We start from the raw sequence: 25139 nt of genomic DNA on the forward strand, positions 1-25139 counted from the left end.
ATCTTAAAGTTTTATTGTACAAGTCTTTCATTTGCTTGACTAGAGTAATTCCAAGATATACATTTTTGAAGTTGTTCAGTTTCCATGAGTTTGTATACTTTCTGCGGTTTCTGTTGTTGGTATCCAGCTTTTATTCATGGTAGTTAGATAGGATTCAGGGAACTATTTTAATTTTCTTGTACCTATTGAGACTTGATTTGTGTTCCCAGCATGTGGTCAGTTTTGGAGAAAGTTCCATGAGCTGCTGAGAAGAAGGTATATTCTTTTATGTTTGGGCAAAATGTTCTCGAGTATCTGTTAGGTCCACTTGGTTTATGATGTCATTTGTTTTGGCATTTCTCTGCTTAGTTTGTAGCTGGATGACCTGTCTACTGGTGAGAGTGAGATATTGAAGTTACCAACTATCACAATATGTGATTTTAGTAGTGTTCCTTTTATAAACTTGGATGCTCTTGCATTTCGAGCATAAATATTTATCATTGCAGTATCTTCTCGGTGGCTTTTTCCTTTGATGAGTGTGTAAGAATCATTGTAATAGCACCTGACTTCTTAATGGAGATTTTGAAAGCCAGAGAAGCCTGGACAGATGTTTTACAAACCCAGAGATGCCAGACTAGAATACCCAGCAAAAACTACCAGTCACATTCAACAGAGAAAGAAAAACATTCTATGGTAAAACCACTGAAGTTTCTATCAGTCCAGTTCACCAGAAGATACTAGAAGGAAAACAGTATGAAAAGGCTAATCACTCCCAAGAAAACACAAAGAATAAAAATCCTAAGCCAGCAAATCAAAAGAGGGGGGAAACTCCCACAATACAAAACAAAATCAGGAATCAATAAAAAATTGTTTCCCTATCCCTTGTGATTAGTCTTGGTTTGAAGTCTATTATGTCAGATATTAAAATGGTGACATCTGCTTGCTTCTTGGGTCCATTTGCTTGGAATACCTTTTTCCATCCCTTTATTCTGAGGTGATATCTGTCCTCGTTGGTGAGGTGTGTTTCTTAGATGCCACAGAAAGGTAGATTCAGTTTTCTAATACAATCTATTAGTCTGTGTCCTCTTTGTGGGGAATTGAGACCATTTATATTGAAAGTTATTAATGAGCACTGTTTCACTGTTGACTGAAACTGATAGTTTTACTGGGTATAGTATTCTCAGCTGGCATTTCTGAGTTTGTTAAACAAGTCTCCGTTGAGAAGTCAGGTGCTACTGTAATGAGCCCGTCTTTATATGTGGCTTCTTTCCCCGTTTCTTTGTTCTGTACACTCAGTGGTTTTATGATTATGTGTCATAGGGGACTTTCTTTTCTGATCTCGCTTATTTGCTGTTCTTTATGTCTCTTGTACACTGATGGGCATCCCTTCTTTAGGTTAGGTACATCTTCCATGATTTAGTTGAAAATATTTTCTGTGCCATTGCCCTGGGTTTCTTCTCTTCTCTCCTTGCTATTCCTAGGTTTGATCTTTTTATAGTGTCTCAGATTTTCTGTATGTTTTTTGTCTGGATGTTTTTGGATTAATTTTTTTAAAAAAAAATAAGCTACCCAGTTCTTCTATCTTGTCTTCAATGCCAGAGAGTCTCTCTTCCCTGTCTTTTAATCTGTTGGTGAGGCTTACCTCAGAGCTTCTTGTTTGACACGCTAAGTTTTTCATTTCCAGTTGTATTTCAGTTTGGGCTTTCTTAGTGATTCTATTTATTAAATTCTACTTTCATGGTTTATATTGTTTTAATTATTTCTTTCAACCGTTTGCTTGCATTTCTATGTATCCATTAAGGCATTTACTAATATTCCCCCTAAGGTCTTGAACATATTCATATTTGCTATTTTGAAGTCATTGTCTTGTGTTTCAGCTAAATTGCTTTTCTCAGGGCCTATGGCAATTGGGTTGTTTGCTTCTGGAGGAGGCATATTGCCTTGAATGCTTGTGTTTTTGTTCTGGGATCTAGGCATCTAGAGTTATGATATTTGAGGTGTTCCTTGGTGTATATGTCTGGTCTCAATTTTGTTGGTTGGATAATTGATTCATTGGTTGCTGTTGTTGCCCTGGATCCTAGGTGGTGGCTGTGGGATCCATGTGTTTATATGGGTTTGAATGCTTCCTTGGGTTGGTGGGTAATAGAAAGGCATGGAGATGAGCGAGAAGGAAAGGGTGAGGGGGCAGCAGGAAAGAGCTAGAGGGACCCTGGGTCCCCACCAAGGGGTGGAGTCCCCAAGGAGTGGAGGTGAGGTGTGAGGAGGGCTTCTGCTGCACAGGCCTGAGTTCATCTGGAGAGAAGAGGATGAAAGAGTTAGGGGACCTGGGTCTGCCAATTTATGTCATGTGAGAAATGGAAAACCATATTTTAGAATCCCCTGGTTTTCCTAATTCTGTATCGGCACCAGCACATAGTTCCTACTTCCTAGCTTTTTCATATGCCATGGAAGGTAACAATTAGACAAAAAGCTACTTAAATCATAAACCTATCACCATTCAAATCTTTGATTTATAAGCCTTCAAATACTTTCCAGATACTGTTCAAATGTTGGAAACTTGGGAAAAATGCTGACACACTGCATTACTCAGTTACACACTCAGCCTTGGCTATGCTGACACACTGCACTGCTCATTTACACACTCAGCTGTGGCTATGCTGGCACACTGCACTGCTCAGTTACACACTCAGCCATGGCTATGCTGGCACACTGCACTGCTCAGTTACACACTCAGCCGTGGCTATGCTCACACACTGCACTGCTCATTTACACACTCAGCTGCCAAATCTCCACATGTGGGTCTTTTAGGGTGTCAGGAGAATATAATCGTGAGGATTCCTGGGGTTCAAAGCTGACAGAGTTTTATGTTAATATTTAACTGTCAGTATTGAGGCGCAGTGGCCATGTGGTGGAGCACTGGTTACAGACCCTTGGGTCTGGGCTCTACTAGCCCAGTCAAAAGGGGGAAACGCAAGAAATACCAATGTCAGTCACGCTTTTTGCGAGGGCTACCAGGTGGCTTTATTTACTTGAAAATGCAGACAGGTGCTTTCCAGGGAGAGGTTTGTAGATTCTGTTGCTCATCTCGCTTTCATTCTTTGACGGCAGATACTGACTCTTAGAACACACCACGACTGTTAAGTGGTCAAGCACATTCCACACGTTTTTCTGCAACATGGTGGCATTATTAGAAGAAGACAAATCTGAATTGCACACAAAATGCAACATCTACATTTTAAAATGTTCGTTTTGAAGTGTCACAGATAAAGAATTCTGTCCAGTGCTGAGAGTATGGCTCAGGAGATGGACTTCCTACCACACCCTGAAGATAGATTGCAGGAATACAGCCAACACCTTCATTACGATGCTGCAAATAATGCTTGTTTTTCTTATGATATAATTAATTTTCCTTCAGTCCCATAGTACGGGCTGGAAAGATGCACTGCGCAGTTAAGAGCACTGTTAAGAGCAGCACTCTGGCTGCTCTTCCAGAGATTGGTTTCCCAGCACCCACACAAGGCCCCTCACACAACTCACACACAACTGCCTAACTCCAGCTCCAAAGGATCCAACACTTCTCTCACCTCCATGGAAAAGAGCACATAGGTTCACATATGCACGCTTGCACATACACACATATAGTAATATAAATCTTTTTAAAACTCTACATGCTAATAAAAAAACATTGAAGGAATAAAAATTTACATGTCTCTGCTAGTTAATCTGAACCATGGAACATCAGAAAAATTCCCACTATGATAAGTGACTATATTAAAAATTTTGATTTTTTTTTAATGTGGGAGTGTTTTGCCTGCATGTATGCCTGAGCACCATGTGTATACCTGATTTCTATTGAAGTCAGAAAAAGGTTTCTGGGAATGGTGACACACACCTTTAATCCTAGCACTCAAGAGGTGGAGGCAGGTGGATCTCTGAGTTCGAGGCTAGCCTTGTCTACAGAGTGAGTTCCAGGACAGTCAGGACTGTTACACAGAGAAACCCTGTCTCAAAAAACCAAGGGGAGAAAGAAAAAGAGAGAGGGAGGGAGGGAGGAAGGGAGGGAGGGAGGGAGGGAGGGAGGAAGGAAGGAAGGAAGGAAGGAAGGAAGGATGGAAGGAAGGAAGAAAGGAAGGAAGGAAGGAAGGGGCATCTGAATCGCGGAACTGAGTTACAGATGGTCGTGAGCCACTGTGTGGTGGTGGGAACCAAATCCAGGTCTTTTATAAAATCAGAATGTGTTCCCAACCACTGAACCAACTCTCCAGCTCTGTGACTACAATTTTTGTAAGCATGAGGATAATAAAAGTTGTATTGGTGTCATTTAGGAAATGATCCAAAGTATATTTGTCCCAAAAATCCCCCAAATTTTAATTATTTTATTGTGTGTGTGGGGGGGGGAAGTTTAGCAAAGTTAAGATTTGCATCCCTGTGTTTTTCTTACCATTTCAACCCCCGCGGTCACAGAGTACTTCTCTTCCTTTGTGAGGGTTCCAAGGACAAACCAGCCAACTAATTCTAATTACAAAGGCTGTTTTCTCCAACCAACTTTCAGTGTAAAAGGATAATAAGTAGATTGTTATTGAATTTAAGAATATATGCTAAAACAATCCACACTCAGAACAAAAAAATTAATCTCAAAGGATCTTACCTTTGTTTGAAAACCACACCGTTTCTTTCCTGCTGTGGTCTCAGGGTCGCTAGGGTCTGGTTTGGTGGGGAGCCTTTGGAAGGAAAATATGTAGTCAAGAATGAGTTCTGGTTCTTTAGAACTGGCTCACCCCACCTGTGATAGTGTCAGGCACACGAAACTGTGTTGTGTAGAAAACCTACTTCTCTATGCTGAGGTTCAAAAACTCATTCTATACTATAGCCACTCTGTTCTTCTCAGAGAGAAGCTGGCAATGTTTTTGAACTGGCCTTATGAAGAATATATGTGACTTGATGTTTATCAATGACAGTCTTCTAATACATTTTTAGGTAAACACATATAAAAACATTTCTCTTTAATGAATGAACATGTTAAAAACAATTCATTTGGTAGTTTTTCATAGGAACTGGGGAATGTTATACTAATAATTGTATTATTTGATTAAAATCAAATGTAGTTGGTTATGAAATGTAAGAGATAAAAAAGTCATATTTGGGAGTTTGAGAAGAGTTACTGAGTGCAGGAGACTATATCAAATTTAATAAATATATCCCAAATTCTTGATTCATCATGAATATGATGATATAGACCCCAAATATTCTAAACTCATCTGTATTACTAAAAGCAATCTGATCCTCCCTTCTTGGTATCTCTATCCTTAGAAATGGCCATGAATCTGCCTTTTAATTACACTCTCATCTTCAATAGCCTTCAATATTCTCCTATACACACTTCATCTTTAAAGCCCTGACCTCCAGAATGATAAATAAAGGCTACTGTCCTTAGACCTAAGGGCATGAGGTCAGATTGCATTGCCACACTTACTGTGCTCAGTCCCTAAAATCATGACACCACATGGCCTTTCCATAGACTCTACACAAGCAAAGGAACACACAGCTGTAGGAAATGAAGATAAAGTAAAGCAGGAAAACAAGAGCAACAAGTGTGTTCACTGTTGATGAGAACAGATCAGATAAAATTTAAGGAAGTGGGCAACAGTAGTAGCTCCAGGGAGACACAAACAGGGAGTCAGGAAAATAAAAACCAAGGGCAGTGATGGCACGTGCATGCCTTTAATCCCAGCGTGTGGGAGGCAGAGGCAGGCAGATCTCTGAGTTTGAGGCCAGCCCAGTCTACAGAGTGAGTTCCAGGACAGCCAGGGCTACACAGAGAAATGCTGTTTAAAAAAAAATGAGTAATTCAAATAGCTTATGGACAGATTTAACACTGATAACTGAACATTCTCTACATGTAGAAATGGTTTACTTCCAGAAAAATAATTTCTCTCCAGAATTGCATGATTTTATTATGTATAAATTGATGGTACTATGGCCACAGGTTTGAGATCTGCCATCAATCCTTCAGTGGTGAAAACAGGCATTGGTTATGACTGCAAAAATTATTAAGTACCACCAAGCTTGTTGGGAACACTCAGTGAATGAGTTCACATATGCCTGGACTTTGTGAACTGATGTTATATGAAGCAGTTTCTTGTGTCTATTGATTATGAAGAAGAGCAGGAAACACACCCAGAAAGTGCACAGGCCAATCACATGGATCAGATTCCTGGCAGTTACAGAAGCCACCTACTGGGGAAAATGGGTTATGACAGACAGCGTGCTCACTTTGCAAAGAAGCTGTGATGATTGAAATAGTAAGAGTCAGGCAGGTCATGTGGCAGGAGCCGGAGAGCACTAACAAGCACCAGTCTCTTTTTTCTGAGCTTAAATGAATCTTTAAAACCCTACCTTAGGATCGAGTAGGATTCAGTACTTTCAGCTGATTCTAAAGGTAAAGGAAAAATATATTGTTAGTCAGCAATATAAAATAATAGAAAAGAGATAAGTACAATGTATTAAAAGTGTATATTGGACGATTGTTTGGGAGCATGATAAATTTGGAGCCATACATCAACAGAATTCTAGTGGCAGGCAATCCACTCTCCAAAAGCTCATGCTTCCCCCAGTCTGGGTTCTTCAAAGCAAAAGAGGAGGAAACTTGTCAATGCACAATGACCATGACTGTAACTGCACACCACCAGACTGACAGCAATGATGTTATCAGAAGAATCAGTGTGAGAGGCTGACAGTGTTAAGCAAGTAATGTGACTGCCCTGGGCTAATGGCACCAGGATCAATGCTAAGGGTGTGTGCTTTTTTATTTTTAATTATTTTTTCATTTTTATTTTACCTGTGTGGATGTTTTGCCCACATGCAAATCTGTGCACCTCCTGTATGTCTGGTGCTTGCAGAGGCCCGAAGAGGGCAGTGGATCCCCTGGAACCTGAATTACAGATGTGTTTGAACCATCATGTGGGTGATGGAACTTGAACCTGGGCCCTCTGGAAGAGCCGCTAGGATCACAACCTTTCCTCTTTGTGAACTTGTTTTGGTATCACACAACACAGCTACTGCAGGGTTTCAGGGGGAAACTTCTCAGTTTTTTCTGATAAAAAGCCCCTGCCATAAGCAACACCTATAAATGGTAGTGGTCCTGTAGCTTTGCAAAATGTAATGGGCAGAGGAGGAGCAAGGATCCTTTTCAGTCTCCAGACTCCAGCAGAAGGAAATATGGAGAGGCATCAAGACGTTGCTCTTGTTTGGGAACACTAACAACCTCTCGGGTCCAGCTGTGCCCTCTACCATGTGTGCAATGTAAATGGCTCAGTTGTCTGCCCTGGAACATGTCAGTTCACGGGGAGAACATTCCCTGATGAGCAGTCCACTCCTTACCATACTTACAGCCAGAGATAGGCTTGAAATGCACCATACAGGGAAAAAAGTTGTTATCTGATGTCAAAAATATAGAAATAAAATCATCTCCTTCAGGCTTCAGAATGGGTCAACACAGGGCTCTCTGTATATAAAGAAAACATTCTTTACATCATCTAAAGCATGAAAAATATGTAGTGGAACTCTTTTAGCTTTTCCCCAGGACATATAATCTATTACACTCATAGAAAAGTAAGGTAATGTATATTGCAGAGTGCGGTGTGGTGTGGTGTGTGTGTGTGTGTGTGTGTGTGTGTGTGTGTGTGTGTGTGTGAAGTATGGCTTCTTTAGCATGTTGTTAGCTGTGACGGTCTGAATGAGAATGGCCCTCATTGGCTCATATGTTTGGACACTTCATCCCCAGTTGGTGGTAGTTTTTGGGAAGGATGAAGGACTGGGTCCTTGTTAGAGGAGGTGTGTCAGTAGGGATTGGCTTTGAGGTTTCAAAGGCCCATGATATTACTAGCTAGTTCTCTCTGTTGTTAGATCTCTCTGCTGATCCAGTACCACACCTCCCTGGCTGCTCTCTTGTCCTCTATCATCATAGTCATAGACTTGAAACTTCTGAAACTGTAAGTCCCAAATAAACTCTTTCTTCTATAAATTGCCGTGATTACAGTGTCTCTTAACATCAGTAAGAATGTAACTAAGACAGGTGTTAAGTCCAAGCCCCATCACTAGGAAATAAACATGTTCAAATGTAATGATTTCTAAAGGAACTTCACTAGGTTATAAACTTACAGACTGTACTCAACGTTCATCCCTTGCATTTTTCACATGTAACAGAGTGTCTCTTATTTAGATTTGTCCCAGTGAGGGTCAGCTGTCAACCTGACACAACCTGCAGTCTTCTAAAGGAGTCTCAATTGAGGAATTGCCTACCTCTAGCCATATCTGTGAGCGATTGTCTTGTTTGATGTGGGAGGGCTACCCAGCCCACCGTGGGCGGCACCATCCCTAGGCAGGTGGGCCTGGGCTATATAAGAAAGCTAGCTGAGCATGAGCTAGGGAGTGAGCCAGTAAGCAGTGTTCTGCTTGAGTTCCAGAGAAGCAAAATAGAACAAGACCCTAGCCTTATTTCCAAAGGAAAGATAGATATGAAAGTTACTATGGTAGCCATTTTATAAAGTATAACTTCCTAAGAATATATCCTCCAACTTTTGCAAATGTGTGACTGGATGTAATTGAGCAGGATGACCATGTTTCTCCTGGATATTACAGCATAAAGACATTCCTCTCAGCCATTCTCATTCTATTGCATATCTCCAAAGAAATCAAGTTCTTGGCACATATGAAAAGCATTCCATCAAAGTTTACATCTATAAATAATAATAAAAGAAACTATAGAAGGCAGGCGCATTTCAATGGGATAGCACTTATCCGGAAGTGGGGAAACCCTAGCTTCAATTCAAGAACACAAAAGGAAAACAATGTTTTCAGGTTACACTGGTTTAGGAAGCAAAATATATTTAATTATTAACTCATTAAACAGCTGTGATTCTAGACAAATAAGCAACTTAAAATACAAAAATCATTTTATAGGTTCACCTTGTAAATGTCACTATCATGATTTTATTTACATCTTACTTTTTTTAATTAAAGAAAGGATTATCTAGAATAACTTCTATTCCAGGTCTTACCTAGAATGCTTTCTTGACAAGTTCCAAGTCTCTTTTCTTCATGTTTTAAAACATCTTGTCTTTTTCCATAAATCAGAAAAATGATAAGCAAGAATTACTATTTTAGTAGAGCTCTGAAAACATGTAGCACAGACTTTAATTTCTTTAAAGAATGTTTCATTAAATAAGAAGTTGTCACCTATATTTCAAATGTATAAACTCTCAAAGTTTTGTGGCATTTGCAATTAAATAAATGGATAAAGACAAGAATAAGACCAAGTGATACAGACACTAACCAATGTCTCAAGGTCACACATCTACCAGGTGTGAAACCTAGGAATTAAATGACTCTTGTGTGAATCTAAAACCTACTGTGTTCTTGTTATCATCCACCTATTACCTATGTTCACTGATGAATGGTTTATGAAAATAAAGTTTACCACAACTTCCTGTGCTCACTACACATAAAGTCTAAGACACTATTTTTAAAAAAAATGTAAAAAGACCTAAATGGATTCTAGTAGTCACAATCAACAGTCACTCAGAAATACCATCAGGTGAACATCCCTCAGAGATAGCACTCTGAAGCATGGCCAACCAAACGAGGAAGCGTTTCAATTCCTGTTGTGCTTAACAATGTACAATAAGACATGCACATTAGAAGCAACAATGAAAAAGAATATAAGATGTTTATGCTCAATATTGAATAGAATATGCACAAGTCTGTATTTTACAAAACAGTGAAACTAATGTGGAATCGTTTAGCATCATGTGACATAAGACCAGGCTGTGAATAATAAGTCCCATGCATCATTAACATGGAATACCAATTCTTTCAATACTTCTTTTTTGTGCCTGCACTGAATAGTTTGTTTATAAATTAATTATGCTTTAAATGGTTATATGAATGTAGTTGGCCCCCATAAGCTCATAGGGAGTGGCACTGTTAGGAGGTGTGGCTTTGTTGGTGTAGGTGTGGCTTTGTTGGAAGAAGTGTGTCACTATGGAGGTGGGCTTAAGAGGTCTCAGATATGCTCACGCTACATCCAGTGTCTCAATTCACTTCCTGTTGCCTGTGGATCAAAGATGGAGAACTCTCAGTTCCTTCTCCAGCATCATGTCTGCCTGCATGCTGCCATGTCCCACCACAATGATAATGGATTGAATCGCTGGACTGTAAGCAAGTCAGGCCAATGAGATGTTGTCCTTTATAAGAATTGCAGTGGTCATGCTGTCTCTTTACAGTAATAGGAACCCTAACTAAGACACTTCGTTTTGATAACTATGTCTCATAAACTAAAAATGAAAATTGTTCCTTCTATTTAGTTTTTCAGATCTCAGCACTAACAGCAACCACTGCAGAGCACAGTAAGGCTGTTACTCAGAGAAAAGAAGAAGTGGGGTTACCTCTCTAGCTTGACAGCTTCAGTAACTGAAAATTCTTTTATCTGTGGTTTGTTTTCCTCCAGAGGAGTTATAAGTGATACTAGTTCATCCTGTACAAAACCAAAAACAGTAACTCAATAACTCATAAAATGACACATATTCAACATAATTTAAAATCTTCTAACATGATGGTGTAAGGCAGATAGAAAATAAATGATATCTCTTCCCTCCATTGGGCCCTCACCTGTGCATTTCTTTCCCTATGAAATGATGCTCACCAACTGGGGCCATCACATCTTCTAGACTCAGTTCATGAAGGAATGAGAAAAGGTTTGTATCTCAAACAGAGGGAGGATGTCACAGATTGCCCAGTGAAAGGAGGGAAAACAAAGAGCAAAGAGAAGTGGAGCTGTGTTCCCTGTAGAGGGAAGGGAAGCAGAGGCCACATCCAAAAGGCACAAACCACTGTCCTCACCAGCTCAAACCTAGTGGAGGATGTAGATGAAGCAGCGACTCTTCTATGGACAGGTCAGGTAGTGATGAAGAGAAATCTCATGTGCTGCTGCTACATGAAACATGGAAAGGCAAGGCAAAATGACCCCTTTAACAGATCACAACTCTTTAGACAGAAATCAAAGATACGCAGATGTGTAGAATATCAGAAGAGTGTAACATTTTCTGGTAAAAAAAATAAAATAAACAACCAAAGACCTGAAAAAGAATGCAGACTAGGAGATGAATTCTATTCAGGACCTGCAGGTATGAGTCAGCAGCTCATAGAAGCACGATGGCTGAGAAAGTCAGATGTGCGGATAACAGGGTCACCAACATGGGCGTACAACTCGTACAACTCAGCAGGAAACTGAGATTTTTTTTCCCCACCAGAAAACACTGAAGCTTGATAAATACTTTCAGCAAATTATCAGGATACAAAATCTACATATCAAATTCAGTAGCTTTCTACGCACCAATAACAAACTAACCTGATGTGGGATTCTCCTCCGTATGCCGTGAGTGTGTTTTATTACCATTGGTTAATACAGAAGCTGTTTTGGCTAATAGCTTAGCAGAGTAAAGTCAGACAGGAAATCTGAATGGAGATATAGAAAGAGAGTAGGTGGAGCCAAGTAGATGCCATGTAGCTGCCAAAGGAGAAAGATGCCAGAACCTTACCAATAGGTCACAGACTCATGGTAATACACAGATTAATAAGAAAGAAATTGAAGAAGACACCAGAAAATAAAAAAAAAAATCTCCTGTGCTCTTGGGTAGGTAGAATTAACATAGTAAAAATGGTAATCTTACCAAAAGCAATCTACAGATTCAATGCAATGCCAGTCAAAATCCCAGAAAAATTCTTCACAGACCTCAAAAGAACAGTACTTAACTTCATGGAAAAGCAAAAACAAGGTTGGTCAAAAAAATCCTGTTTAAAAAAAAACCTTCTGGAGGCATCACAATCCCTGCCTTGAAACTCTTCTACAGAGCTACAGTAGTGAAAACAGCCTGGTATTGGGATAAAAACAGACATGTAGAACAATGGAACGAATGGAAGACCTACATATCAATTCACACACCTACGAACATCTGATCTTTGACAAAGAAGCAAAAAAATATAAAATGAGGAAAAACATATTCAACAAATGGTGCTGGCATAACTGGATATCAACATGTAGAAAAATTCAAATAGATCCATAGCTATCACCATGTACAAAACTGAAGTCCGTATGGATGAAAGACCTTAACATACAACCAACCAAACTGAACCTCATAGAAGAGAAAATGGGAAGAATACTTGAATGCATTGGCACGAGAGACCACTTCCTAAATATAACCCCCACTTCCTAAATATAATCCTAGGAGCACAGAAACTGAGACAAAGAATCAATAAATGGGACTTCCTGAAACTGAGAAGCTTCTATAAAGCAAAGGACACAGTCAACAAAACAAAATGGCAGCTACAGAATAGGAAAAGATCTTCACCAACCCCACATTGGTCAGTGAGTTCATCTCCAAAATACACAAAAAAGTCAAGAAATTGGTCATCGAAAGAACAAATAATCCAATAAAAAAAATTGGGTACAAACATAAATAGAGAGCTCTCAATAGATGAATGTAAAATGGCAGGAAGACACTTAAGGAAATGCCCAACATCTTGAAACATCAGAGAAATGCAAATCAAAACAACTGAGATTCCATCTTATACATGTAAGAATGGCTAAGATCAAAAGCTCTGATGACAGCTTATGCTGGAGAGGTTGTGGGGAAAAGGGAACACTTCTGCATTGCTGGTGGGACTGCAAACTAGTACAGCCCCTTTGGATAACAGTATGGTGTTATCTTAGAAAATTAGGAAACAATCTACCTCAAGACCCAGTAATACCACTTTTGGATATATACCCAAGGGATGCTCAATGTTGCCACAAGGACATGAGCTCAAGTATGCTCAAAGCAGCAGTGTTTGTTATAACCAGAACCTGGAAACATCCTAAATGTCCCTTGACTGAAGAACAGATGAGAAAATGTGGTACATTTATACAGTGGAGTATTACACAGCAGAAAAAATAATGACATTTTAAAATCTGTGGGCAAATGGATGGATCTAGAAAACTTCATATTGAATGAGATAACCCAGACCCAGAAAGACAAATATAATATGTATGTAAAGTAAAGAAAAACTAGCCTACAAATCACAATCCTAGAGAACCAAGACAACAAAGAGGACCCTAAGAGAGACATGCATGGATCTAATCTACATGGGAAGTAGAAAAAGACAAGATCTCTTGAGTAAATTGGGAGCATGGGGATCATGGGAGAGGGTAGAAAGGGAGTGGGGAGGAAGGGAGGGGAGCAGAGAAAAATATATCCTTCAACAAAAAAAAATTACTACAAGCCAGCTACTACAACTATTAACACCAGCATTCGGAAAACAGAGGCAGGAGGATTTCTGTGAGCTTGAGGCCAGCCTAGTCTTTATAGTGAGCTCTCAGACATCAAGGACTACATAGAGCAGTGATTCTCAATCTTCCCAATGTGACTCTTTAATACAGCCCCTCATGTGCTGACCCCAACCATAAAATCATTTTTGCTGCTACTTTATAACTGCAATTTTGCTACTAATTTTGAATTGTAATGTGGTGTAGGAGGTTCTTTTGTTCATGTGTTGCTTTCATTGGATAATGAATAAAGAAACTGCCTTGGCCTAGTTGATAGGGCAGACTTAAGTAGGCAGAGAAGACAGAACTGAATTCTGGGGGAAAGAAAGCAGAGTGAGAGAAGCGCCATGAAGCCTCCAGAATCAGGCGTGCTCAATCTTTCCTGGTAAGCCACAACCTTGTGGGGATATACAGATTAATAGAAATGGGTTAAGTCAAGATGTGAGAGTTAGTCAATAAGAGACTATAGATAATGGGCCTGGCAGTGATTTAATTAACACAATTTGTGTGTGGTTATTTCGGGTGTAAGCTAGCCGGGAGGCCAGGACAAACAAAGGGTCACCCTCCTCGTGCAACAATTTGGTGCCCAACATAATGGACTAAATCCACTTAAAAACCTGAGAGAGCTTAATTCTAGACACACATAAAAAACAGAGTTCAACACAGCTTTTTGCTGTTTGCTGGTGGCATGCTGCAGAGAGATTTTTCCTGACTCAGCAATAGTAGCAGGGGGGGCGGAAAATCGCGCCATTTTAAAACAATGCTTCCTGGGCCCTGCCACCAGTGCAAACTCCGGCTATGGAGCATTTATGGGCCTGGGTGTTTGTGTGCCCACTCAGGGTCAGGAGGAAAGTAGCTGAGACCTTGCCTGTGGCTCAGCTCTTCCTGCCTGGGCAGGTGACTGGATCAGGTCTATTAGGCTTGGGCAGGCAGGAAAGCATGGCGGACTCCCGCTGCCATATAGAGATATGTTTTCAGGCTACACAGTGCTCTACGTGGCAGATTTGGCTATAACTCAGATAAAAAGAGTTTTTGTGCTGCATGCTCATTCTTGGGGCTGGACTGCTGAACGCAGCTCCTGCCTGGTGGCCAAGAGCTAACACTGGTGGTGCTTCCACCATTTTAAAATTGAAGAGAGGTGGAGCCAACATCAGAGCAGCCGCAACCAAGCTGCTTAGCATTTTAAAAGCTCTTCAAGACAGCAAAGAATTACAGATTTATTCACAATAAGACAGATTTAGACATAAATGACCTCTAAATGGGTCACAGTGTTGGATAAATGTACATAGGCTTGGGAGAGAAAAGATAAAGAGTATCAAGAGTCATAAAGTTAATGCTTTAATAAAAAGGCAGAGTCTTCAAAGAGACAAAGTACAGATAGTCATACATTTTAAAAAGTAAAGAAAAATAAGTCATGTAAAAATGGAAAATTTACAGAGAGTCTGGATTCTGTATATTATTGTTTTCTTTAAATTTTTTGACTGTAAAGGATCTAAGCACAGAGAGACATTTCATTCTATAGGCTGCTAAGCTAAACCAGCATGTATATTATAAAGGTATTGTGACTTCAGAATTTGGGTCTAAGGATATGATGTTTTAGAAACGAGGTTCTTCTTTTGTTTTCACAGAAGATGAGAACCTGGGAATTGCCTCCAGGCAAATATGGTTTCATGGACCAAGGCCTCCTGAAAGGTTGTCGTGAACACCCTCAAAAACTTACTTCACTCAACTGCTGACTGAGATGAACCTAGCATACAGGATACACCATGAAAGACCTGATTAACAGCGGCCCCATGTAGCACAAAGCAGTTTAGAGAGAAAAAACTGTGCCCATATTGCCAAATATCGTTTATAAATGTTCTTTTACATTTAAAAGGGGATATGATATAAATATTAATAATTTGCATTGGTATAAATCTTGATTTAATGATACAAATTTAAGGTTAATCTTGTTATATGTATATTTCTGCTCTTGATTAAGGTATTGTGATTGTATAGTTCATTTAAAAATGTAATGTATAATTTAGAAATATAGGTTAATAGATAATCATCTATAATAGTTAAGTTTGTGGTCATGTTGGTTAGATTTTCTACATGTGCATAGATATATTTCAGATGGATATGCATTCTTCATATCTTTCAAAAACTACAGAATATAGCATTTAAAATGTTTCAATAACTTAGGGCTTTTCATGACAATGAGACATGTCTGCTCCTGGCAGCACCAAGCTACTTCCTGAGAAAGATAGGCATCAAAGAGGCTCCTTATGGAGTTGGTTAGCCATTAGGGCAAGAAACTGCTCTTGCCTGGACTGTTGCATAAGCTGGACACAGAGAACCTGCAGAGAGATGACTGTTCAACTTGCCTGAAGGTGAGATGATCCTTTGGGGTTTCTGCCTCATGAAAGGCTCTGTGAGACATTCTGCAGGATACAGAAGAAAGTGACTGAACTGTCTTTGAAATCTCCTGCTTTGTGAAAATGTCTGCTGAATACTATGGGTCTGAATGCCGAAGATGGATGCCCCAACGGTATAGAAGAACTTTGGGTAAATGTCTAGGCAGTGAGATGTCTCTGCCAATTCTAGAGTTTTGAAACTTGCTTTCTATGCACTTCCTGTTTACTTAGGTAATGTTATATTCTTCTGGAGTCTTTGATGGAGTTGAAAAATTTATAGTTTTCCTTAGTTAAGATAAAAGATGAAGTAGATATAAATATTGTAACTGTAATTCTTGCGTGATAACTGTTTTGTTATACTTAATTAATTGTACTATGTCTAAGTTAAAGCCTTGCTTTTTGTTTAAACAGAAAAGAAGAAATTGTGTAGGAGGTCCTTCAGTTCATGCGTTGCTTTCATTGGATAATGAATAAAGAAACTGCCTTGGCCTAGTTGATAGGGTGGAACTTAGATAGGCATAGAAGACAGAACTGAATTCTGGGAGAAAGAAAGCAGAGTGAGAGAACTGCCATGGAGCCTCAAGATCAGCCGTGCTGAATCTTTCCTGGTAAGCCATGACCTTGTGGGGATATACAGATTAATAGAAATGGGTTAAATCAAGATGTGAGAGTAGGCCAGTAAGAGGCTAGCAATAATGGGCCTGGCAGTGATTTAATTAATACAATTTGTGTGTGGTTATTTCAGGTGTAAGCTAGCCAGGTGGCCGAGACAAACAAAGGGCCACACTGCTTATGCAACAGTAATGTAAGTATCTGATATGCAGGTTATTTGATATGCAGCCCTGTGAAGGTGTTGTTCAACCACAAAGGGGTTGTGGCCCACAGGTTGGGAATTGCTGATACAGAAACACCCTGTCTCAAAACAAATCAACTACATGAAAATTTCATAGGAAGGTTTTCTCTTACAAACTCTCTACATAAAAATGGTAAGAGAGAAGGTAGTATATAACTTAGTATAAATACTGAAAAAGCTGAAGTTACAACAAAAAAATGAAATAAAGCAGCATTTTACCTTAGCATCCTCCTCTTCTGTAGGATCAGAATCATTAGCACAAGGTTCCTCAAAAACCCTTCAGAGTGAAAACATACAATAAGACATGAGTTTGGGTCTTTGAAAAATCCTGGAGCATGACCAACTGGGTATACAAAATGTATTTTTACTTGTACACTTAAAAGTTATCCTTTGTTTTAAAAAAAGGAAAGACTTTAGTTTCCTCCTCTGCCTCCACTTCTCTCATCAAAGAGTGACAGACAACCAAAGAGTTCCAGGGGTTAAGAAATGATGTAGGAGAGTCTTCTATATATCTGTTGCTTTCATTGGTTAATTAATAAAGAAAATTGCCTGGCCTGATAAGTCAGAACATAGGTAGGCGGGAAAGGTAGAACTGAATTGTGGGAGGAAGAAAGCAGAGTCAGAGAGCTGCCCACCGTGAAGCTGCCAGGTCAGACATGCTGAATCTTTCCCGATACGCTACAGATTATTAGAAATGGGTTGAATCAATATGAGAGAGTTAGCCAATAAGATGCTACAGATAATGGGCCAGGCAGTGTTTAAAAGAATACAGTTTCTGTGTAATTATTTCGGGTGTAAACTAGCTGGGAGCCGGGCAGTGGGAATGCGGCCCACCATTCCTTTTACAAAAAAAGATTAGACACTAGGCAGGCAAATTTCCTCTCTCCAAAACTAGCTAAAAATCCAGTTACTGGTTCGCATGCTTTTTACTACAGTGAGAGATACTAACATAATAGGAAACAATATGGAGAGAGATATGGTCTCATCTTCATTGTCTATCTCTGATTAAACAGTAAACTACCCAATTAAAAATGGCAACTTTAGCTCTTAAGCATAGAAACAATGTATCTAAAAGACCCCATTGCTTATCTTCAACCATAAACAACATAGGACATTCCTAAGACTAAAGTATTGGAAAACTAAGCTGGCTATTTTACATCATATTGGCACAAGGTAGAGTCATCAAAGAGTAGGGAGCCTCAATTGAGAAGATACCTCTGTGAGATCAGGCTGTAGGCAAGCCTGTAGGGTGTTTCCTTAATTAGTGATTGATGGAGACCCAGTCCATCCTGGGTAGTGCCATCACCCCGGGGCTGGTATTTTTAGGTTCTATAAGAAAGCAGACTGGGCAAGCCATGAGGAGCAAGCCAGCAAGCAGCACCCTTCCAAGGCCTCTGCACCAGCTCCTGACTCCAGGCTGCTGCCCTACTTGAGTTCCTGTCCTGACTTCCTTCTGTGGTGAACAGTGTTGTGGAAGTGTAAACTGAATAAAGCTCTGCTGTAGACAGAGGACAGACCACTCGAGAGCAGGAAGAGACCTTGAGCACATGGCTTGCTTAGAAAAACACAAGATGGCATTGTTTTAAATATATAAATCTCTTTACAGGAACTCCCCTTTTCTCATTTGATAGGGAAGACAGTACGTTTAATTTACAATTTCCACACCACTCAGAGTTTTAAAAATGTCAAGAATGTCATCACACAGCACCCCAGATACAGGGCTCTTTCAGCTTGGTTATTTCTCTCCCATTCTGATTTCAAAATATTATTCAGGTGATGGATAAGCTCAGCCAATCACATTTGGCTAGGGTGTGGCCGCCTGGGGCAAAGGAAGAAGCACCTGGGGATTGGGTGCCTGCCTCTCATTTTGTCTCTTTCTCCTCTGTGCATAATTCTCGCTGGACCTCGGCCGTGTGAGTCTCTCTTTATCCCAATTATTAAAATTATATTCCTTGTTTTTGAGCTGGTCTGGTTAATTCTAACCACGCCCTTCATTCAGGTCCAAATGAAACATGTAAAATCTATTTGCATAAAATGATAATTTTAATTAGAACAATTATTATACTAGTCATAGTTACTCCAATTAGTAATGAAAATGAGAGTGAGGTAGACACTGAACAAAATGTAAACTTATATTAAATATTAATAGTCATATTCCCTTTCACATTACAGCATGTTCGAAGGCTGGGGATCAACCTCAATGTCATGTGACTTTAAACCTGAGTCTTCTTTCCTAATCACCCATGTGATTGATCTTCACTAAGAAAAACATATTCACAGAAAGCGATTTTATCCATACTTTCCAAGCCAAATAAAATGGAAACCTTCGAAATTCACTGCAGAGGAAGAGGTGAAAGATACTGACTGGAGTGTGGCAGTCACAATTAATGGTCATTCAGAGACAAAGTAACATGGATAGCCTTCAAAGACAGCAGCAACTCACACCAGGGCTGCACAATGAAAAAGTATACCCAGCCATGTGGTGGTGGCGCATGCCTTAAATCCTAGCATTTGGGAGGCAGAAGCAGGTGGATCTCTGTGGGTTTGATTCCAGTCTGTTCGACAAGAGCTAGCTCCAGTACAGCCAGGACCATTACACATAAAAAACCTGTCTCGATATAAAACAAAACAAAAAACGTATAGTCAGCACCAATTTGTATTTAATGACTCAATTTTATATAAATATAAATGTAAATTAAATTTGTATTTAATTTACAGGAAAATCTGCATTAGAAACTGGAAGTCAAAATAAAACACAAAAGTTAGGCCAATATGGAATCAAACACAAAAATGCAAACTCTGTACAAAACAGGAAATTAATCTGAATAATTACTTTTTTGTTGATTTAGCTTTCTTTTGATAATTCTCACTTATTCTCATCACTGTCTGCTAAATTTCTCCGATAAATGCAATGTGTCCAATGCACATGGCTCTCCCCGCTTCTGATCACCACTAAGCTGGTTTTACTTAAGAGAAATGAACACCTGTACCTGGCTGGCTGCTTGTGTGTCTGCACATTTGCCTCATTTCCTGACAAGACTACCATGGGCCTATTGTTTTTTTCCAGAGGAACCGACCGGGATTCCATGTCTTCCTGTATTAAAATAAGAATAATAATTTTAAATTATTTTAAAAACACAACATTACATACTTTTCAGTAAGATTAAAATCTTGTTGAACCAACTTTACCCTCCATTCTATTGGGTTGTAGACTGCTGGTTGCCTGGAGAACTTCATGGGTTCAGGCCAATCTTTTGGATACCCAATCCAGAGGCTGGATTCAGTGAGCAGGGGTGACGGGACCACTGGAGTCTGTACAGAGAAGTGTGGCGGTGAGCGTCAGAGAATCAGCTCCTGACAACACTTGCCATCTGCACCACTGCTTGGAGGAGGGACACTGCGTCCCAGAAAATGCACAGCACAACTTGCTGCATATCCTGACATCACAAATGGTGAACACAGGGACTGGGCCTTCCACACCACTTAGAACCATGCTCTCAGAAAGCATTGTGCAGACAGCCAGATGACCCAGACACCAGAGATTGGCAGGTCTGCATCATCAGGCCAGGGACACCTGTAATCAAATTGCGTTTGTATTTTAATATATAAAGTTGCCTGAAAACCAGAATGTGAAACAGCCACACTAGTCAGTCATACAGGCCAGGAGGTGGTGGTACACATTTTTAATCCCAGCAACCACACTTGGTGGCCATGAGGCTGGGTGGTGGTGGCACACACCTTTAATCCCAGGAACCACACTAGGTGGCCATGAGGCTGGGTGGTGGTGGTGCACACCTTTAATCCCAGCAAACACACTAGGTGGCCATGAGGCTGGGTGGTGGTGCTGCATACCTTTAATCCCAGCAACCACACTCGGTGGCCATGAGGCTGGGTGGTGGTGGTACACACCTTTAATCCAGCTCTAGAGAGGAATATAAAGTGGGGTGAGACAGGAACTCGCTCTCTTTCAGTCTGATGATTTCATAGATCTCTCTAGTGGCTTGGTAGCTTTGCTTTTCTGAGCCTCAGACTGAACCCTAATCTCTCTCTCTCTCTCTCTCTCTCTCGTTTTTACTATTCATGCTTCATTTGGTGTACAAAGTTTGGTGTACAAATTCACAAGAAAGCTGTTTGCCTGAAGCTTTTTTGTCACTGGCACACTCTGGAGCTCCATGTAGGCCTCTAGTCACACCAGGGTAGGCTTTCTTTTCTTTCCTCCCAAGCCTCTGAGCAAGTTTGGGATTTTCCTGTTGTAGCTTCTCTTAAGCAATCTCCAGCTGACACCCAAACTCCAGAGCATGTGGATTCCAAACACAACAGGACTAAACTAGGCCCTAAACTAGTTCTGGCAGTCCCCCCACCACAGGTGCTTTTTCTGAACAATCAGACAGCTCTCTCTCGCTCGCTCTCTCTCTCTCTTTCTCTATCTCTCTCCCTTTCCCTCTCCACTGTGGATTGTGGGCTCTCCCTGAACCCCCTTCTTGTGCTGCCTTGAAAGCCAGTCAGGCTTTTATTGTTCTATGAATCAGCAATAAGTCTCACATTTTCATCAACATCCTCAGTAGATTTGATAAGACAATTGGTCATGTGGGAGGTTTTTCTATCTATATGTTGCTTTTATTGGTTAATGAATAACGAAAATTGCCTTGGCCTATATCAAGGCAGAATTTAACTAGGTGGGAAAAAAACTACACTGAATGCTGGGAGAAAGAAGGCAAAATCAAGGAGAAGCCATGTAGCCCCACTGGATGTGATGCCACAACTTTACCAGGTAAGCCACAGCCTTTTGGTGACACACAGATTAATGGAGATAGGTTTAATCAAGATATGAGTTATCCAGAAATATGCTTAACAAACATATTGCAAATAATATGAGCAAACAATATTGCAAATAATATGGTTTCTATGAGATTATTTCAGGGCTGGGCAGCCAGGAATGAATGATTGGCCTCCTACAACAAAATGTGAATTCTTTTTTTTAAGATTTATTTACTTATTATGTATACAGTGTTATGTACATACATGTCTACATGCCAGAAGAGAGCACCAGATCTCATTACAGATGGTTGTGAGCCATATGTGGATGTTGGGAATTGAACTGAGGACCTCTGGAGGAGCAGCCAGTGTTCTTAACACTCTGAGCCATCTCTCCAACTGAAATTTGGAATTCTTAAAAGGAAGAATTAGGTGAAAGAGAGAGCTTTTCTCCCGCATTAAAAATGGGAAAATAATTACAATGGAAAGATTTTGGTCTCTGTATGATAATATGCTAGACAGTTTGAAAATGGAACAATTAAATGAGAGGGTAACTAATTTACAGATTTATGTAATATCAATTGTAAACATTATCAGCTTTATCATTTTTGTTTATCCCTAAAAAGTTGCTTAATCTGAGTGCTAAGATGCAGACCTTAGAAAAACCTAATAAAACAAATCACAGAGATATTTAAATCCAGATAGTGGAATTTAATGGAGAACCAATGTCAGCATTACATTATAAGAATAGAGAGGAACAGCCTAAGGTTTCAGACAACCAACTTTAATATATCCAGTAACCTTATGGAATTGCTAAATGGCAGAGACTTTGTTACAGTTAACTGGACTCCTGTGCCAATGTTAGATTTAAGGAGATTCAAGAAAGCAATAATCACATATGGCATGCATTCACCTTTTGTGAAGCAAATGTTAAACTTGTGGCCAATTTGTAACAGAAGTCTCCCGAAAGACAGGACAGAATTGGTTAATGGTGTTTTAGAGCCTAGTCTACAATTACAATGGAGAACTTGGTTCAGAGAAGAGGCTAACATTCTTGAACAATGGAGTAAAGCTAGAGGTAGGGACATCTCCCAAGATCCAATTCATGTAGAAGGAGATTATGTTGCTATAGAAAGGCAATCTATACATGATAACCATACCCTGAAATTATGTCATGCATCAGCTTTAAATGGTTGGGACATAATTGGAGAAACAGGAAAGAAATGGAGTCATTTACTAAAGTTATACAGGGCCCAAAGGAAGCCTTTATGTATTTCTTACAAAGATTGACTTCAGCAATAAATAGAATGATACCAAATTCAGAAGCAAGACAAATAACAATTGAATCCCTGGCTTTTGGAAATGCCAATTCTCAACACAAAAGGATAATCAGGCTGTTAAAGGCAAGGTCAACACCTCTGGAGGAATGGATTTGTGATACAATTAATATTGAACTTCATGAACATGATGATGCATAGATAAGAGAAGTGATTTCCTGAGGTTTGAAGAAAAATTGAAATGTCAGATGTTATAATTGTGACAAACGAGGTCATCTTAAAAGGGATTGTGGACAAAACATTCCTAGAAAAAGTGATTTTTTTTCTTCCTAAGAATAATACATTCAGAATGCCCTTCCTTTGTGGATTATGTGGAAGGTGTAGCAAAGGCATGCACTAGACTAATGAATGTAGGTCAACAAGGAATATTCAAGGTAATTCTTTACTGTCAGGAAACTCTGTGAGGGGTCTCCCGCAGGCCCCTATGTCAATCTGGTTCAGTCATTTCCTGCCATCATAGAGGAATCTCCTTCCCAGAGCAATTAAAGATCCTAATGTCAATTGTAAGAAACCATACTGCTCTGGATAATAGAACAGCTATAGAACAGAGAGCAAAAAATTCAGGAGAAACCATAATGTGAGTATTTTGGCAGACTTCTATAAATGAACAAAGACCAAAATTAAAAATATGAATAAATGGGGCTGGAGAGATGGCTCAGTGGTTAAGAGCACTGGCTGCTCTTACAGAGGTCATGAGTTCAATTCCCAGCAACCACATGGCAGCTCACAATCATCTGTAATAAGATTTGGCACCCTCTTCTGGCATGTGGGCATACATGGAGGCAGAATGTTGTATTCATAATAAATAAATAAATCTAAAAAGTATGGATAAATGATGTTGTCATAAGGTCTAGTAAACACAGGTGTAGATGTATCAATGATTTCATCAAAATCTTAGCATCCAAATTGGCCTTTTCAGGACATAAATGTTTAATTTTTAGGAATTGGAACTTTATCTCAGGTAAAGCAGAGCATGATGTGGGTCAAATGTGTGGGGCCACAGAACAGAGAGGAATATTAAAATCATATGTGGCTAACATAAATATGAATTTGTGGTGGCGTGATTTGTTACAGCTATGGAATACTCAGATTAACATTCCCCAAATCTCAGAAACAAAGCATAAAATAAAGTATATTGCATGGAACAGTATTACAAAATATTATAAAGAACAGTCACAACTGTTCAGATGTACCAGAACAGGGCACAGCAGTTACTGATATTTCAACGCTACCAACAGCCCTACCTTTAGAGAAGTTGACAGACAAACCTGTATGGGTTAAGCAATGGCCTTTAACAATAGAGAAAATACAGGCTTTAGAACAGCTGGTACAGGAGCAACTAAATGCCCAGCATATTGAAGAATCAACCAGCCCTTGGAATTCTTCTGCATTTATTGTTAAAAAGAAATCTGACAAACAGAGAATGGTAACAGTGATTCAGCTAATGGGCTCTCTACAGTCTGGAATTCCTTTGCCTGCCCTATTACCTAAAGGATGGCCTCTTATAGTTATTGATTTAAAAGACTGTTTCTTCACTATACCTTTATAAGAAAAGGACAAAGAAAACTTTGCATTCACATTATCTATTTATATAAATTCTCATCCTGCTGAGAGATAGCAACGGAAGGTTCTCCCACAGGTAATGTTAAATAGGCCCACCCTGTGCCAATAGTTTGTAAGTCAGCCATTGAAAATATGTAAGCAATTACCTGACTCTATAGTTTACCATTAAATGAATAACATTTTACTCTCTGATTCACATGTAGATACTTTAGAAAGAATGTTTGAAGAAATAAAGAAATTTTGCCTTGTTGGAGATTACAAACTACTCCTGAAAAATCTGAAGAGGAGAGTCTATTAATCATTTAGGCTATAAAATAGGTTTACAAAAAATTAGACCCCTCCCCCAAAAAAAGGTGCAAATTAGGAGAGATTGACTGCAGATTTTTAATGACTTCCAAACATTGCTAGTAGACATTTCCCATCTACAGCACACTACTGGAATGACCTGATTAATTTAAACAAAAAGTTAGATAGTGACAAGGACTTAAATAGTCCCAGGAAATTATCAGCTGAAACAGAGAGATTGACTTTGATTGAAGAGAAATTACAGAAGGCACATATGGATCATGTAAATCCAAATCTTTTTTTCTTCTTCCCCAAGACAGGGTTTAGTTGTAGCTATCAAGCCTGTCCTGGACCTACCCTTGTAGCTCAGACTGGCCTCAAACTCAGAGATACACCTGCCTCTGCCTCCCGGGTGCTGGGATTAAAGGCATGCACCACTACCATCCAGTTGGATACTAATCTTAACTGCATTCTGGTCATATTACTCTTCAAACATTCCCCTAAAGGAATTTTAATGCAGCAGGAAGATATCCTTGAATGAGTGGGGGAAAAAAAACCTTAAAACTTATGTGGAAAAGGTCTCTGAGTTAATTCTAAAAGGAAAATTGAGA

The 25139-nt window shown here is 39.6% G+C and overlaps 1 protein-coding gene across 1 annotated transcript in view; it reads right to left on the bottom strand.

Annotated features, from left to right (window-relative positions):
- LOC148121191 (uncharacterized) overlaps positions 1–25139 on the bottom strand; it is a 51247-nt gene that overhangs the window by 12236 nt on the left and 13872 nt on the right. Inside the window, exons 2-5 of the mRNA XM_087909483.1 lie at positions 10425–10513; positions 9039–9097; positions 6376–6412; positions 4628–4700 (exon numbers count right to left, since the gene is read on the bottom strand). Of these exons, the coding sequence (XP_087765609.1) occupies positions 4628–4700; positions 6376–6412; positions 9039–9097; positions 10425–10513 (258 nt within the window). The remainder of the gene's footprint in view (positions 1–4627; positions 4701–6375; positions 6413–9038; positions 9098–10424; positions 10514–25139) is intronic.

The sequence above is a fragment of the Myodes glareolus genome, chromosome 8 (assembly GCF_982192425.1).
Source record: "Myodes glareolus chromosome 8, mMyoGla1.1, whole genome shotgun sequence".
Taxonomy (NCBI): domain Eukaryota; kingdom Metazoa; phylum Chordata; class Mammalia; order Rodentia; family Cricetidae; genus Myodes; species Myodes glareolus.